The 19,194-nt window shown below is 34.9% G+C and overlaps 1 protein-coding gene and 1 non-coding gene across 8 annotated transcripts in view; both read right to left on the bottom strand.

Annotated features, from left to right (window-relative positions):
* LOC138700302 (uncharacterized) overlaps positions 1–19,194 on the bottom strand; it is a 507,020-nt gene that overhangs the window by 10,710 nt on the left and 477,116 nt on the right. For all 7 annotated transcript variants that reach the window (XM_069826822.1, XM_069826826.1, XM_069826824.1 and 4 more), the window contains 3 exons: positions 11,171–11,538; positions 8,903–9,025; positions 4,835–5,027 (listed from right to left, as the gene is read on the bottom strand). In XM_069826822.1, the coding sequence (XP_069682923.1) occupies positions 4,835–5,027; positions 8,903–9,025; positions 11,171–11,538 (684 nt within the window). The remainder of the gene's footprint in view (positions 1–4,834; positions 5,028–8,902; positions 9,026–11,170; positions 11,539–19,194) is intronic.
* Positions 6,996–7,067, bottom strand: TRNAC-GCA (transfer RNA cysteine (anticodon GCA)). The gene has a single exon. It is a non-coding gene; the product is annotated as a tRNA-Cys (tRNA).

Here is a 19,194-nt window from a genome sequence, read left to right as displayed (position 1 = left end):
CCGATGATAACAAATACCCTGCATACGACTTGCCCGCGCAAAACACAATTCGAAAGAGGTTATGGTAGCACACAGACTTTACAGACTGCCATCTGTTGCTACGACGTTCAAGTTATACCGTACACGTTCTCAAGTTCAGATTGAACGCCTTGATTAATAGGCAACATCTCTGACATAAAATCTGAAACTGGCTTCAAATCGCTGACTCAAAACAGGACGTCATGACACACTTTGAAATGAACACCCAGTAGTAATTTATTCACCATAAAGATTTTTACAAATCATGGCTTCGTCAATCTTATTTCTAGGTCTTAATCTAGTTTCTGATTATACTACAGGCATATTTATGAACTGAATTTATAACATTGTTATTGCAAGAAATAATAATAATAATAATAATAATAATAATAATAATAATAATAATAATAATAATAATAGTAATAGTAGTAGTAATAATAATAAATAATAATAATAATAATAATAATAATAATAATAATAATAATAATAATAATAATAATAATAATGATGTTCTTAATAGCAATAACGACCTTTATGCCTTAACAATTACATATTAGTACTTTCATGCAAGGTCTAAAGACATAAATTCCTCTACAGTGTGATGCAGCAGCAACCTGTTGACTATGCTTTTAAATTTCTTTTGTTTACTACTTATTATGGAGCTTGGAATTTTATTTTACAGTACAAGTGGGATGCGAACCCGTTCCCAAGCATAGCTTTAGAACAAGAGTCGAGGATAATGTTTTATATTTATATAATCAAAATGATTCGTTTGTATCTCAGTATATTAAAAGTACTCACTTATTAAAAAATGAGAAAAAGTAGTAATGCCAAATTTACTTTATGAATTTCCTTATAGAAACAAAAATTAGCATGAAACATATTTTTATTTCGAAATGTACATTTACATCCGCAATTAAATGCGTGTTGAAACATCACCAAACCACAATAATATCAAAGCTTACCACTTCTGTGTGTAGTATGTTTCAGATAGTTATAAGCAGGGAAAGGATTTATATGTAAATACATATTTACTTATAAAGCTAATATAATTTATATTTTGCATTATCTTTATGTTTCACAATGTGTAGGGTTGAAAAATCCTACTTTTATTTTCCATATTTTTCCATATTTTAGAGTTTAGTACATATTTTCGTTAATTTCCATATATTTTCCATATTTCATATAAAACAGTCCATATTATATTAGGTTTAACAATAAAACAAAACAAAATTCCATTAACTTTTAAAAATACATTTCAACAATAGAGATTTAAACACATGTTCAGTAATCCCTTTAACATCAGAGTTATTTGAAAATTAGCAGTCCTATCAACAATGGGAAAGTAAGTTACAAAACTATATTAATTTAATTTAAAATTTTTAACAGACTTCAGTTGTGCAGCTCAACAGTTAAATGCCAGTCAGAGTACACATAGGTTCAGTTTTGTAAATCATACTATAAAGACGGTAAATATGCCAAAAGTACGTCATTCAGTCAATTTAAAATCAAAACTAACAAGTTACATTTCAGAATTTAAAGAAGATGGTTTATCAACTGACAATAAAATATTATTTTGTAATTTGTGTCAGTGTGCAGTATCATCTACACAAAAGTTCCTGGTTCAACAACACATTACAACTAGTAAACATCAGGCCAACAAACAACTAAATTCCAAGCAGAGACAATTGTTTTTAACACAACCAACAACATCGAATGTAAGATCTGAGTTTAACATCGACCTGTGCCGTTCTCTCATCTCTGCTGATATTCCTCTCTACAAACTAAAGAATAAGGTCTTCAGGGAATTCCTTGAAAAATATACTCAACATACAATCCCGGATGAGTCAACGCTTAGGAAGACGTATGCTCCATCCATCTACGATGAGACAATACAGAAGATAAGAGATGAAATTAAAGATAGTTCAATTTGGGTTTCCATTGATGAGACTCCCGACAAAGAAGGTAGACTTGTTGGTAATGTAGTTATCGGTTTGTTAAGTGAACAATATTCTGAACGAATTCTTTTACATTGTGATGTTCTAGAAAAGTGCAATAACAAAACTATAGTTAAACTGTTCAACGAAGCTATGGGTATCCTGTGGCCAAAGGGTATTATGTACGATAATGTGTTATTCTTTATTAGCGATGCTGCCCCTTATATGGTCAAAGCTGGACAAGCATTATCTGTTGTATATCCTAAATTGACTCATTTTACTTGTGTGGCGCATGCATTTCATCGTGTGGCAGAAGTGGTCAGAGACAATTTCCCTAAAGTAGATTTGTTGATTTCATCAGTGAAAAAAGTATTTCTCAAAGCTCCCAGTAGAGTTAACGTGTTGAAAGAAATGTACCCTGAAATTCCATTGCCACCAAAGCCAATTTTAACTAGATGGGGTACATGGCTAGAAGCAGTTGAATATTATGCCGAACATATAGACTCTATTAACAATGTTCTCCTTGCATTGGACTCTGAAGATGCAGTCTCAATTGATACTGCGAAAACAGTTACCTGTGACATAAGTGTGAAGAATGACTTAGCTCACATTCAGCATACATTTTCATGCATCATAAAAACGCTCAAAAGTCTCCAAAATAGGCACCTTTCACTATCTGAAAGTTTTGAAATTATAAATAGTACTGTGGAACAACTGAATCGTGGTAGAGGTAAAGTTGCAGATGCAGTAAGAGCTAAGGTGGACACTGTACTTTCAAAAAACCCTGGATATGAAGAACTACAAAAGGTTGTTGCTGTGATGAGTGGTGAATCAACAGTGAAGATTAACTTGGACTTATCCCCAGCAGACATTGTGAAATTGAATTATGTACCAGTTACTTCTTGTGACGTCGAACGCTCTTTTAGTCAGTATAAATCTATCCTCAGAGACAATAGAAGAAGATTCACTTTTCAGCACTTGAAAGAAATGTTTGTAACCTATTGTTATGGTAACAGACAATAAAAATTGTGTTTTGTTGAAACTACATTGGAAGATAAGGTACGTCCATTATATTTTTTGTTTAGTTTGATTAAAATGTACCAATATTTAACGTACATAGTCATTTTTTTATAATTTTAAGTCCATATTTAATTCCATATTTTGGTAAAAATCCATATTTAATTCCATATTTTGGTAAAAATAACTACATATATATTTACATATTTCATATATTTTTAGTCCATATAAATCCGTTCCCTGGTTATAAGAAACATGCATTTCGTAGTGTACATAAATTCAGATTTAATCATGTAATTTGCGGGTACAGGGGAATCTGCCACAGTACATTTCACATTTCATCACCAGTCAATTTGGTCACGTTAATTTGGTTACATGTAGCATTATTTTTACAGGTAAAGTTCGTCACATGTAGCATTATTGTCTTGTTACGATATATGTCTATCATAATATAATCTAGAACAGGAAAGAATATTACACCTATATTAAATTTCCAATACCGGTACTTTATTTCAAGATGTGATTATTACATTGCAGGTTTGTAGTTTTCTGCAGATTGTCCATAGGTAGCCAAGAATATTATTATTGTCAACAAAATAATGTAATAATAATAATAATAATAATAATAATAATAATAATAATGGTCGTATGTCGAACATGGAACAAGGCCACAAAGGAGAAAAACACTAGAGGAGGGGGATTCGATCCGGTGCTGTGGATTAAACTTCGGCGTAGTTCAAAGGTTAGAGCACTTGTTATGTAGAACCAAGGACCCGGGTTCGATCCCTGGTGCCAGAGCGACTTTTTCTCCTTTAATAACCATAATTTTGTAATTGATTAACTAGCGGACTTACTCATGTTAATTATGTAAGTTTGTGCGGCTTACAGCTGTTTTGGTGCTTCATCACACCATCCTCAGAGCCTGCTAGATCTCGGCGTCATCTCGAACTTCTCTGCCTGTTATGTGGGTGCGTTTGATTGTTGAAAGGTGTTGAAAAGTGGAGTCAAAAAGTGTGTGTGTACTGAAATTGATCTGTGTGTTGAGAATTTAATCGGGGTGTGTTTTAGTGTGTTTGTATATTTCGTATTGTTCTAGCGTGTTGATTTTTTGGTTCTTGGGTTGTATGTGTAGGATTTCCATGTCCGCATTTATGTTATTGTATGTATGGTTAGCATTGGTTATGTGGTCGGCGTATGTAGATGTATTGTGTCCTCTGGTTATTGCTTTAATGTGTTCTTTGTAGCGTGCTTGGAATGATCTGCCTGTCTGTCCAATGTAGAACTTGTCGCAACTATTACATGTGAGTTTGTATACACCTGTGTGGTCGTATTTATTTGTTTGTGTTTTTTGTGTGTTGAGATGTCTTTGTAGTGTGTTTTCTGTTCTGTATGCTATGTTGTATTTCTGATTTCTGAATGAAGATGCGATCTTATGTGTGCTTTTGTTTTCATATGTTAGTGTGATATATTTCTTGTGTTCGTATGTTTGTGATGTGTTTTGCGTGTTTTTGTGTTCGTTAAGTTTTTGTTTTGTCTTCCTTATGATGTTGTCTATTATGTTTGGATTGTAACCGTTTTCTTGTGCTATGTATTTGATTGTGTTCACTTCTTAATTGTAGTGTTGTTGGCTCATGAGTATGTTGAGTAATCTGTGTACCATTGTCCTGAATGCAGCATGTTTGTGTTGTATGGGGTGGTTAGATGTGTTGTGTATGTGTGTGGTGATGGTGGTTACATAATTAACACGAGTAAGTCCGTTAGTTAATTAATTACTTATATTCAAGTGTTAAAAGTAGTGTACGCAAGATTCAAAATGACATAATTTTGTATCTTATATCTGGATGCACTGTACTTATACTCACAGTTTCGAGAGCTCTCTTCTGTGACAGGAAGAGCTCCCCACTCGCCTGACACGCAGCTCTTGCTACTTGTGACCGAAGATTGCGTACTTGCTTCGCCAAGGCCACAATCACAGAATGCAGATGTGTGTGAACAGTTTCTGGATGGTGTCTCATAAGCCGAACCAGTAGCTGCAGACCTTGCATTGTCACCTCCCTGCAATTCAAGACAAACCCGGCTGTAGCTGGTCCAATGTAAGATTGAGAAGGACAATTGAGTATAGACAGAAGGGTCAACTGCAAAGACCAAAATCCATTACCAGATTGATGTGCAATTTAGTTTCGATACTGATAAACTTTCAATTGAAAAACCTTTCTATTATGGGGCAATGGATGTTTCAGAAACAAGTACTCAATTTCTTTCGGGACGATGAATAAATATGGGAAATGCCTGTTATTCGGTTGAGAAGCTTTTATCATCCAGTCTGCTGTCAAAAAATCTGAAAGTTAGAATTTATAAAACAGTTATATTACCGGTTGTTCTTTATGGTTGTGAAACTTGGACTCTCACTTTGAGAGAGGAACATAGGTTAAGGGTGTTTGAGAATAAGGTGCTTAGGAAAATATTTGGGGCTAAGAGGGATGAAGTTACAGGAGAATGGAGAAAGTTACACAACACAGAACTGTACGCATTGTATTCTTCACCTGACATAATTAGGAACATTAAATTTAGACGTTTGAGATGGGCAGGGCATGTAGAACGCATGGGCGAATCTAGAAATGCATATAGTTGGGAGGCCGAGACGTAGATGGGAAGATAATATTAAAATGGATTTGAGGGAGGTGGGATATTATGACAGAGACTGGATTAATCTTGCTCAGGATAGGGACCAATTGCGGACTTATGTGAGGGCGGCAATGAATTTTCGGGTTCCTTAAAAGCCAGTAAGTAAGTAAGTATGATTGCTTGGGTCTAGGCCAGCCATTTTCAACCAGTGTGCCATGAACGATCAGCTGGTATGCCACAAGAAAATGAAAATAACAAATGTGATGAATGCAAAATTGCAAAACATAAATGTGAAAAGAGTAGTAAAAGAAAAGTGAACCTGCAAGAATCAACTTTCAGTGAAAGCAGCACGAGAAAACATTTAGTAAACACAGCATAGGTGTGCGACTGGCAGAGAAGAGAATGACAGACGAGTAGCCAGGGTTGCCACATCAGTTTTTCTCAATTATACGTTTTTATTCAGACCCCATAAAAACTTATAAATCAAGCTTCACTATATTTGGGAAGGGGAATCCGTACTTTGTAAGTAGCTTTGGGATCCAAGAAGAAAACATAAATGAATAAATGAATAAATAAATAAGTAAATAAATAAATGAGTAAGTAAGTGAGTGAGTGAGTAAATAAGTGAATGAGTAACTAAGTGAGTGAGTGAGGTGAGTAAGTGAGTGAGTAAGTAAGTGAGTAAATAAGTAAATAAATAAATAAACAAATAAATAAATAAATAAACAAACAAACAAACAAATAAATAAATAAATAAATAAATAAATAAATAAATAAATAAATAAATAAATAAATAAATAAATAAGTGAGTGTGAGTGAGTGAATATAGATAGATAGATAAACAGACAGACAGACAGATAGACAAATAAATAAATAAATTTAATTTATTGGTCTGACCCAATATTTTGGTATATATTATTATTTTAATATACCAAAGTACATATGATATTTCCATGCAGATATTCTGCGTCATCATACATGAAAGAGTAATGGAACGGAGAAAAATTCTCTCCGGCGCTGGGATTTGAACCTGGGTTTTCAGCTCTATGTGTTGATACTTTATCCACTAAGCCACACCGGATACCACCCCAGCGTCGGACAGAATCGTCTCAGATTACAGATTAAGCTCCAACTCTTGGGTTCCCTCTAGTGGCCGCCCTCTGCACTACGTCATAGATGTCTATGAACGTAGGACCGAAGTCCACACATGTGCTGAGGTGCACTCGTTATGAGTGACTAGTTGGCCGGGATCCGACGGAATAAGCGCCGTCTTAAATCACGAAGTGATTTACGTATATCTTATATATTATTTTAATGTACCGAAGTACATATGATATTTCCATGCAGATATTCTGCGTCATCATACGATGAAAGAGTAATGGAACGGAGAAAAATTCTCTCCGGCGCCGGGATTTGAACCCGGGTTTTCAGCTCTGCGTGCTGACGCTTTATCCACTAAGCCACACCGGATACCACCCCGGCGTCGGACAGAATCGTCTCAGATTAAGTTCCAACTCTTGGGTTCCCTCTAGTGGCCGCCCTCTGCACTACGTCATAGATGTGTATGAACGTAGGACCGAAGTCCACAACCCACCGAGGTTGTATCCAGTGTGGCTTAGTGGATAAAGCATCAGCACGTAGAGCTGAAAACCCGGGTTCAAATCCCGGCGCCGGAGAGAATTTTTCTCCGTTCCATTACTCTTTCATCGTATGATGACGCGGAATATCTGCATGGAAATATCATATGTACTTCGGTACATTAAACTAATATATATGATATATGATATATGATATATGACGCTTATTCCGTTGGATCCCGGCCAACTAGTCACTCATAACGAGTGCACCTCAGCACATGTGTGGACTTCGGTCCTAAGTTCATAGACATTTATGACGTAGTGCAGAGGGCGACCACTAGAGGGAACCCAAGAGTTGGAGCTTAATCTGTAATCTGAGACGATTCTGTCCGACGCCGGGGTGGTATCCGGTGTGGCTTAGTGGATAAAGCATCGGCACGTAGAGCTGAAAACCCGGGTTCAAATCCCGGCGCCGGAGAGAATTTTTCTCTGTTCCATTACTCTTTCATCGCACCAATATTTTGGGTTTGCCTGCGACACAGAATAGCTCACAATAAAATTTTAAATGAATAATTATAGAAACAGGTTTCTGACAAAATTGATTAAGACATAAGGAAAAAAATAGAACAAAATATAATTTAAATTGAATGTACACCATAAAGATGCTGACGAAATATAGCTACAGAAAATTTTATTATGGTGGAGACGATGGCATCTTGAAGATCTCTCGTCAGCTTATAAATAAATAGATAAATAAATAAATATATATATATAAATGAATGAATGAGTGAATGAGTGAGTGAATGAGTGAGTGACTGAGTGAGTGAGTGAGTGAGTGAATCAGTGAATGAATCAATGAATGAATCAATGAAGGAAGGAATGAATGAATGAATGAATGAATGAATGAATGAATGAATGAATGAATAAGCAAACAGACAAGCAAACAGACAAGCAAACAAACAAACAAACAAACAAACAAACAAACAAACAAATAAATAAATAAATAAATAAATAAATAAATAAATAAATAAATAAATAAATAAATCAATCAATCAATCAATCAATCAATCAATCAATCAATCAATCAATCAATCAATCTTCTTAATGTATCCAGCAGGATGCTGACAATACAGACTGTCCTTGTATGAGAGTGAGAGAAGTTGTATTCTAAGATAAATCATTGCCAGGAATGAAGTACAACCCTAAGGCTACATTTGTGAAAGTGATTTTATTGAAATGTCAGCTTAATTTCAATAATGGCACAGGGTATATCGTTAGATGAAGAGTTTAAATATCTGTCAGCTTTCCACGCCATAGATCTGGACTCAAAACCAGGTAAATTCAAATGAATTCTGTAGTGAAAGAAGAGATGCTTGGCAGAATTTTCTCGAGATAATGACGTAATCTCAAGCTTCAATATTCTACCACTTTTTCATAATTTCCAAACATTTTTATTGCCAGTGCAAGAAGTAATTTGAAATTAGGGCCTACTTTACCATATCATCTTACCACAGTACAGACTTCATGGGATTCCTACAGCAAATTTAAAGTTCCAGTTATCAAATAACTTTAATAAAATCCCTGAAGATGACACTAATAGCCTAAAGTACCTGAAACATTTGTTATGATATAATGAGAAAGTAAATAGTAGCATACAATTACCAGCTGTTAGATTCGATAAAAGAATAATTAAAAAAATTATTCATCTATAATTTTTTTCAAACTAACCATTCTGAATTGTCGAGATTTGCAAAGCACTGTTGCATAGCGTCTTTTGGCTTCTCCACAGGCCGCAAGGTGTCAGGAAATAGGCTGCTGTTCGATTGAGTCCGTCCAGTGTCACGTAGTTGTCTGCAAAAAAGATTAAATTAACTGTATTTATAAACTGTGTTATATTGGTACAGATGACTGAAATCAACTTACCCAACACTTAAGTTTCATTATGTTAATACTTCAATATCCATAAATGAAATCATTAACTTTTAAATAAAGCCGAGTTAAATTAAAATCCGTCATAATAGACATTACTACTATTAAAGTAACTAAATTTAATGACATTGAAATAAATAATATACCTACTCATTGTAGGTACTATAAAGATAGGCAACTCCATACATGCCCGAACTCTTTTTTAAGATACCATTATTACTTTGATGCTATTTTTCACCTACTCCATAGGTGGAGTTATGGGGGGGGGGCACTGCCACCCTCCAAACTGTCTGAAATTTTTTTTCTATTAACGTTATAAAATACTGAATTCAAAATATATTTTTTTACTTTTGTTTATGGTTAAGTTTCTGTGCTTAAATTGACGAATTAATGTCTTCAGATCATGTGTCTGGGCTATAATATTTATTTTAAATTTCTGAATGTATAAGAATTTCTATACCTCATTTGAGGAATGGAAGCATTGTAATGTTTCTTTTGTAACAGCCTGTACTCATATGAATAACATACTGGACAACAATGCAGAAAAAAGAAAAGTGATCCCGGTATAATGTGTGAACTTAAAAATGAAATAAAATAATTAGAGTTTACATTTCATATGCTATCTTCAGGAAGGTTAGCTTCATATAAAAATAAAGTTTCTGTTAGCACTGTTACGTAGTTTTATTGATATATGTACCAGAGAGAAAAAGAGGAAGATTGTTTTACGTTATGCCTTACTCTAGTAGATCTACAGTTCAAGCTTTATACAATTCGGTCCGAAACATGAGGATATGGATGTAACACTGTAAGAAACATGCCTCCCGAAAATACCTTTATTAAATGATCATATTCCGATATACTGTATTGTACCACGGTCAAGCTATAATGGGGGGAGGAGGTAAATGATGTCCCCCATAACCCCGTTATATGGGGATTCTATGGGTTTGTTTTGCCCCCCCCCCCCCCCCCCCCCGAAGGAAACGGTTCTCTATCCGCCTATAACCTACTCTATTGTTTTAGATGGATGGTTGTTTTTCGCGAACATTTTAAATTTTAACACCACTCATACTGAGAAAAAATATTTGGTATATTGTATTCTTACCTGTATGTATGTGAATAGCATTCCTTCCTCAACAATTCGAAAGATTTTGTTCGTGTTCAATATTTACGGATAAATTCACTATGGAGTATGATTAAATTCCCGATACCGGTATTTTATTTATGAATTACTAAAAATGGTGATTTAATAGAAGTTTCCTAACGATTTTCTGTTTGACTATTTATGTAATATATAATGCTGAAGGGTACAAGGAACTGCTTCAAGAGAATGTTTTCCCGAGCATCCTCAATGAAGAAGGGGAATTTCCCAGTATGTTTGGACAAGATAGTGCCCCAATGCATTACGGTATCATTGTTTGCACGTGGTTACTTGAACTGTTTCCAGGAAGGTGGATTGGTCGTCGTAGTTCTATTGAATGGCCACCCCTGGATTATTATCTGTGTGGCCACTTCAAGGCCATGGTGTACGCCGAAAAGATTAACAACATGGTCCACCTCAAACAAAGGATCACTGACTCCACTTCAAAAATCACTCCCATCACACTAGCAGACATCTTACACAACTAGGAGAATCGAAATTAAGCATCTTATCAAGCAGTTGGTTCTTATATTGAATGCATAATGTAACTTTCCCATGTAATCTGACTTTTGGATTGTAACTTTCCAATGTAACCTAACAATTAACTGTATATTTTCCAAAATTATTTGGATTTGATTTGGTGCACGAACCATTTTCTATAGAATGGGATGTCTTTTAACGGAATTCTAGACCTTAGAGAGATCTACGTAATCTTAACTGTATAGGGGGGGGGAAAAAAAAGCGTCCATACCACTTATTTATGTCACAATTTAGAACACGTTACTTTGACTACATAATATGTTATATTCATGTGTTTACAATATTGTTATGCACAAACACTAATATTCTTATGTTTTCTCAACAATAGGAGAAGTCCAATACATATAAGCCTCTCATCTAAAAAAACTGTTACCATGTAGTTTACTTACGTTCCTCTGAGAATTCTTGTTGGATTCTTAGCGCCAACTTGGCCTCTTTTCAAGCGACGAATTCTTTTGACAGGAGCCACAGTCACATTGTTTTGGTGATTGTCCTCCACATCCAGATGAAGATCGATAATTGAACCAGTCGTGTATGTTGGCTGTGGAATCTGATGATCGTTGTTCAATTCCTCAGTACTTTCTTCATGCGTCAGCAAAGGAGGGGAGTGCTGTAAGTTATGGAGAGATGAAACACTCCCTCGACTGTTGCTGTCCAACTCTATCACCTCTGTAGTAGTGACAGGATTTTCTATCACAGCTGGTGCAGAGGCTACGGATATTGGTGATACTGTAACTGATTCCAGCTGCTCTTGTTCCTGAAATATACAAATGGTTGAGTGTAATTTTCACTACGGTACCAATTCTAAGTGTGCTGAAATTAAGAAAGGAAGGATTGCATTGTGACATGTTATAAGAATTCAAATTTACTTCAATATAATTTGAACTGGTAATGGAAATTACGGGAAAACAGCTGAACGGATTTTAATAAATGACCCTTCATTTTGAAGCTTAGAACCCAAAGTTTTTCACAATAATAGTAACTTTCAGTGAAAAGTTAGCTTTCCTACATAATTTTCATATTTTCCAAAATCCATCTTTCGTCAGTTTTGAGGACTAATTGCATCATTTCAGAATAAAACAAAACACACACTAGCCTACAATAAACAATAGGCTATTACACGTAGGCCATGACCTGCAGGATTGCTGACATATTTAGAGCTCAAATTCAATTGGTTATTAAAAACTTCAAGGCTTACTAAAATTAATTCACAGGTCTGATTCTGCGGTGTGCAATTTTATGAGTACAGCTGTGTATTGGATATTAAAATCTACAAAACTTGAGGTGGTTTGATGATATTATTACCATTAGAAATTAAATATTATTATAATTAATGCCATGATGCGACTATTTTTCATTAATTATACGTATTAATGCTATAATGATGATATGAAAGTGAAATGTTTGGGGTTATATAAGTAGATATAGAGAATATATGAAATTAGATCTTCATTTCTATAATTTACTGAATGGCGGCATGTAGTATATAACTACAAAACTTACGTAAGATAATAATATTGTTATTAAAAAATGAAATATTTTTATAGTTATTTAATCAAGTGGGGTTGGGTCTTTTTCATATACTTAATGGCGGTGTGGTGTAGATATTTATATGCGTCATTCTCTTCAGCATTTGCTCGAGAGAGCGCAAAAATTACAGTTCCTAAGGAAAAACCGGTATTACTTACTGATAAAATAAGAGACCTAGAAAATTTTGTAGTGTCCTGATCATTTCAGCAAGATCTCTAGCAGGATGAAATGATTTTACCCTCTACATTTCAAGCTCTCCATGCAGCAGGTATACCAAGATGCTATGTCTGTTGTTCGAAAACATTGCACAACCTGACATTTTTTTTTAACTTTCATCTACAATACGCAATGATCTGAAATAGCTATTGCTTTACTCTCACATGAAAAACCGACTGATCGTCCTGACATTGTTACTTGTGTTTTCGCGTTAAAACTAAAAAACTGAAGGTGTATAGGTTCAAGAAAAAGTATTTGGCATAAAAAAACATTCAGAGGGAGTATGTTTCATTATTATGGAATCAAATAACTTTCAAAAGGTCTGGTATTCGTCATTAAAAATAAATCTGAAAAATGTTTATTTGAACTAATGAATTTAGTTTGCTGCATTTGCTGCACAAGCCACTAATTTACTTTAATTCAAAGCACAATGAGACAGAGATAACATTACTGCTTTTTTTTCCCTTCTCCTCCTCGTTTGCCAATATCAAAGTTATCATTATTGTAAAAATCATCATTATTATCACTACCATAATTGTCGTCATTGTCGTCCTCGTCATCAACAACAACAACAACAACAACAAACTATTACTACCGGTACCAGTACCACAAACAATTGGCATAACTAGGGTTGCCAGGTTTTCAAACTGAAAATAAGAGAGATTTTGGGAATTATTGCCTAAATTGCAAACAAGACGAAGACCATGGTTATCGGAAGAAAAATAAAGAAGGTAAACGTATGAATTCTAAATGAGGCAATAGAGCAAGTGGACAGCTTCAAATACCGGTACTTCAGGTATAATATAAGCAGTAACATGAGCTGCAGCCAGAAAGTCAAAAGAAGGATAGCAATGGCAAAGGAAGCTTTTAATAGAAAAAGGAGCATCGCCTGCAGACCTCTGGAAAAAGAACTAAGGAAGAGACTAGTGAAGTGCTTTGTGTGGCATTATATGGGACAGAAACATGGACATTAGGACACGAAGTGAAGAGAAGCAAATAGAAGCATCTGAAATGTGGATATAGAGAAGAATGGATCATGTGAAATGGACAGACAGAATAAGAAATGAAGCTGTGTTGGAAAGAGTGGGCGTAGGAAGAAAGATGCTGAACCTGGTCAGGAAGAGAAAAAGGAATTGGTTGGGTCACTGGCTGAGAAGAAACTGTCTACTGAAGGATGCAGTGGAAGGAATGGTGAACGGGAGAAGAGTTCGTGGCAGAAGAAGATATCAGATGATAGACGACATTAAGACATATGGATCATTTGCGGAGACTAACAGGAAGGCTGAAAATAGGAAATATTGGAGAATGCTGGGTTTGCAGTGAAAGCTCTAGTCTTGAGCAAAAAACTATGAATGAATGAATTGCGTAAACCACATTACCAACTTAAGAAAAGAATCTTTTAGAGGACAATGATATGTTTAAATAATTATACATATAACTACACTAAAAATATTTATATAGAGCAAGACTCAAAGCATTACGTAAATTTATAACAATTTGCTTAATTCAGAAATTTAACATTATCTCTCACACATCTCAAGAAATCTTCGTAATCAATCAATCTTCTTAATGTATCCAGCTGTTTGCTGACAACATAAAGTCCATTATAGTCCACTGTAGTCTATTCAGTTGTTGTTTTTCACGAGAAATGAGGGGTATTTTGATCGGTGTTCATTACAGATGCCTGTTGCTAGTAGCCAGAGTTGGGGTGTAGTCAATATATACTGCAGGGCTGTGTCTTCTGCAACTGGTACTAATGAGTTTAATTTACTTCTTTTGTGGTTTATGGATGGACAGTATAGAAGAATGTGTTCCAGATCTTCATCATGATTATTACACCACAGACAAGTAGGATTATCAAAAATGTGAAATCGATGTAGGTACAATTGAGTGACAATGTGACCTGTTCTGGCTCTTGTTAAAAATGTTTGAACATGCCTGGGCAAGTTTTTGTACATTTCCAGGTCATTTGGTTTCTTTTGTACAGACTGTAAAATTTTTCCTTTGTCAGAAGAGAGCCAATTGTTGATCCATAGGTTTGTAAAATGAGACTTTACTGAAGCAAAAGCATTGGTTAGAGATATCACTTGAAGAGGTCTTGGTTGCAAATATGTTACCTGTTTTGCAATATTATCGACAAGTACCCTCTCGTGGGTACTCACCTTGTCGTGGTGAGGGGGCTTAGACTTGTTGTTTAAGCTAACAAGTAACAAAGAGGTATCCACATAAGCTGCATTTCCACCAACGTAGTAAAACTATATTTTTCACTGTTTATATTCATGGAGTCCCTCAGTGTAAAATTCTCCAGAGGTAAAATAGTCCCTCAATCGGATCTCCGGGTAGGGACTGCACTGAGAGATGCCAAGAATTGTACTAAAGTACTTATTTGGAACACCAAAAGTCACACTGTCCAAGGAATCTTCGCAAGAAATTGTAACAAATTTGTAATTCAGCTTTAATGAGTTCAGCAGAACTTTTGTTTCTTACTGTCCATTCATTATTCACTCTCTCACTGAGGGCATTGCGTCCTGGAATATTCTCCACTTCCGTTATCTATGATGGAATAAAATAAAACTAAAAGTGGTAGTAAATAATATTCGTGTGCATGTGTGCTCTTTATGGCATGGGAAAGACACCACACCAAGACAAAAAGGAAGTAGGTAAGCAGTGCGATTGCGACAACTTCTTTTCAAAAATGGAACTTACATCATTGAAGCTTACCAAAATAAGGGGAAAAATAATAAACCGGAAATTCTGGATGTAGAGAAATCAGAGTCTTCGAGCAACATGGAAATTTTAGAAGAAAATTTTAACAAATAAAAAAATAAATTTAGGAAAAATAGGAGAAATATTCTTAAATACGACAGTTTCGAAAGTGAATGAAAATGCGTGTGAAATATGGGAAAATTCTGGAAATACAGAAGACCTTACAGCCTTAGTCATAACTAGAGAGCGGAATTTTAGGCCCTAAAAAGTGGCATTTTAGGCACCTAAAATAGGCTCTTAAACTTTTTATTTAGGCTCTATAAAATAAAAAATAGGCTTTTTTGTTAAAGAATGTCACTAATATAAAATTCAACATTTACTTAACGCAAAATTCTAGGATTAAAAGAAACTTCCACACATTTCACATTTTACAAGGGTACACATGCATACACAAAATGAAGACATTCTGTCTTTAAGTTAGTGTTTTTCGTTCACCAATCACATTTCCATAGTTTGCTTCACAGCAGATGATCAGCACCTATTGTGGGTATTGTGTCATTCACTGCTGTACTTACAAATGGTGAGGAAAAAGGAAGGGGTTGTTATCAGTCTTGGAATGTAAGAGAATGCTTATTGGGGTACAACCCAGCGAGTTTGTGTTAAATTGCTGACGGGCACAGGATGTTTATGTTTTATGTTTTATTTAACGACGTTCGCAACTGCAGAGGTTATATCAGCGTCGCTGGATGTGCCGGAATTTTGTCCTGCAGAAGTTCTTTTACATGCCAGTAAATCTACTGACATGAGCCTGTGGCCTTTAAGCTCACTTAAATGCCATCGACCTGGCCTGGGATCGAACATGCAACCTTGGGCATAGAAGGCCAGCGCTATACAAACTCGCCAACCAGGTCGATACAGGCAGAGGAAGATATAATAATAATAATAATAATAATAATAATAATAATAATAATAATAATAATAATAATAATTTGTTTCGCAGGAGTTCTTTTACATGCCAGTAAATCTACTGACATGAGCCTGTCGCATTTAAGCACACTTAAATGCCATTTACCTGGGTCAGGATCGAACCCGTAACCTCGAGCACAGAAGGCCAGCGTTATACCGTCTACGTTACCTAGACCAACTGAAAGTTAAAATTTTAGGATTGAAAGATTGTAAGAATGAGAAGGGATGGCCTGGAGGTACTTCTGTATTGTGTTGTTCACTGTTAGGAAGGAGTTGTTGTTATCCATCCTGGAATGTAAATGATACAGGATGTTAAGAAAAACAGTAAACAGTTACGAAAAATGATGCAAAAAAAAAAAAAAAACTTAAAAATGGGCACTAATGTCGAAATAGGCATTTTTGGGCGCTATAAAACTCCTTTATTTATACCTATATTTCCACGACAAATGTAAATATTAAATCTCAAGCCTGTATGTATCAAGGAAAAAAGATAGGTTTTTACCTAAATTCCACTCTGTAGTCATAACATATAGACATGTTTGCTAAGCATTAATTATCAAGACAGTAAGTTACTGCTTCCATACACTTTTGGAGTACTGCCATTTACATATAAATACTTTATACAATGGAAATACAATATGAATACATGAGAGAGAGGGAAGAAATTCTACTCATCTGTTATTGTAAAAAAACCCATCGTTAGTTTCCATTATACTGATTTTATGCTCGACCATGCCGAAATGTAGTAATTATACACCTGGTAGCAGTCCTTTAATGCATGTCATTAAAGTACACCTATTCATTAAAGTTCAGGTTTTCGATTATTCTCGGATATGCAATTGAAAGACAACGAGGGAAACGTCACGGAGGCTGAAAATCCAATACTGTCGCAGAAGGTTATGTTCTGTTACTATAATAATTAGCGTTAATTGTAAATAATATTCAAATAAATTCAATTTGTCATCTCGTTTTTCAATTCTAAATCAATTTCCAGGTTATATCAAAATTAGTTCATGTTATTCTTTACATTACATCAAGGTCAATGACATTATTGTTCCTCGGAAAAAATCAATACTTTCGCGTCTGCGCACATCTCACAATATACGAGCTATGCACAAGGTCACTTCCGATCTTCAGTCAGATACAAATAAAATGAATACTTTTGAATAATTTCAAGTTAGAAATATGGTCGAGTATAAAAAGTCGTATGAAACTTGCCTATAATGGTAATTAAGACGCTCGTATGAAAATTATGAAACTCGCTTGTGCTCGTTTCATAAACAAACATACTCGCGTCTTAATTACTATCATTATAGGCTCGTTGCATTATGTACTATTATGCGACCACAATATGTTTCTCATAAAGGCTGGGCGAGATTAATTTCCAGAATATTTGAATGAAACTGTAATAACATGTCGTACCTATCATTTTCATGAAGTTTCATTCTTTACATTTGTAGAATGAAGACTGAAATGGTGCTGACAGTCCTAGACAAATATGTTATATGTGGGATAATTAAATAAGAAGATAGTAACATTAAAAAAAATGAAAATCTAACTCGTACTGGTATCACTTTCGAGTACCTACTTGAAAAAATATGCATATTACAGCTGTTGGACATCTCGAGTCTAGGATGAGCAAGACTCCTACTTATATATAAATTTCACTTTCCGTTGCTAAGCAATTGCATACTATAATGTATAAAAAATCCGTTCTTTATAATAGGGAAATGCAATATGGTGATTGTTAGCTGACAGAAGCTCAACTGTTGTCTGTCAAGTGCGTGCAAATACATAGTTCCACTTCCACTAAAATGAAGTTATCAGTCTTCTTAATGTATCCTGCTGTTTGCTGGCAACATAAAGTCCACTATAGTCCACTGTAGTCTTTTCAGTTTTTGTTTTTCATGAGAAATGAAGGGTATTTTGATCGGTGTTCATTACAGATTCCTGTTGCTAGTTAAAATGAAGATAAATTCTTCCAGTTTTAAGTCATTCTGACAAAGAAATAAATAAAAAATACCTTTGTATCCACTATGGCGTATTAACGAAACAAATATTGGAAATGTACCATTTATTTGAGGAAAAGCAAGTGCTAAAACAAAATTATGAACCTGTATTCGGATGAAACCAAACATACACCATCACAAATGCTTTTGGACATTGAATTTCATGAAGTTCATGAACAAACAACGCGTATAAAACATTTAAAAATTCTGAAGGAATTCCTTAACCAACATTAGAATAAGCAATTTAAGTGTGATAGAGAACCAAACTTTCAAAGGGTCCAGGCATTAGGAATTATGTCATAAATGTGAGAATAAAGAGCGTCAGATGGTGTTAGTTTACAAATAAATGAGAGATAGAGGGGGGGGGGGGGAGATATTTAAAATGAGATTACATGAAACAAAGTTATCATCTGAGGTGATTTATTGGCAGAGCGATTGTTTCTTTAAGAGCCAAGAGCCTTCATCTTAGTTATTCTGTATAATTATTTATTATTGATATTGTGACCAGCCTCATGGTCTAGTGGTCAGAGCTTCTGGCTATAGTTCATGAGGTCCTGGGTTCGATTCCCGGTTAGAGCACAGGAATTTTTCCTGTGTTCGTCCATGGTCTGGAATTTAGGTTAAGTTTAGATTTCAGACCTCTCCTGGCACTACATTATCACATCATCGGGGTAATGTAACTCCGCCTTCCAGGCGCCCCAACCTCAGAAGTGGGTTACAATTAAGCCACGGCCAGGAGAGAAGACCAGAAATGTCGTAAAGACAACCTGGTGGCATTGGATAAAAAAAAATTATTAATATTGTTAGAGGAAAAATTATGTGCAACTGTATTCTATTTTATGACGTTAATGTAAAAATCAGTAATTTTGAAAGGCATGGAGTGAAGCAAAATATTAAAGATTTATTAATTTGTCCTACAGAATAATCTCTGTAATGTTAATTGACAATTAATATTTGAGGAGAAAAATTTGCTCTCGCACCTCAAA

This window comes from Periplaneta americana, chromosome 5 (genome assembly GCF_040183065.1).
Source record: "Periplaneta americana isolate PAMFEO1 chromosome 5, P.americana_PAMFEO1_priV1, whole genome shotgun sequence".
NCBI classification, from domain to species: Eukaryota; Metazoa; Arthropoda; class Insecta; order Blattodea; family Blattidae; genus Periplaneta; species Periplaneta americana.
Note: the sequence above shows the minus strand (reverse complement) of the source record. Positions and strands in the feature narration are given on the sequence as shown.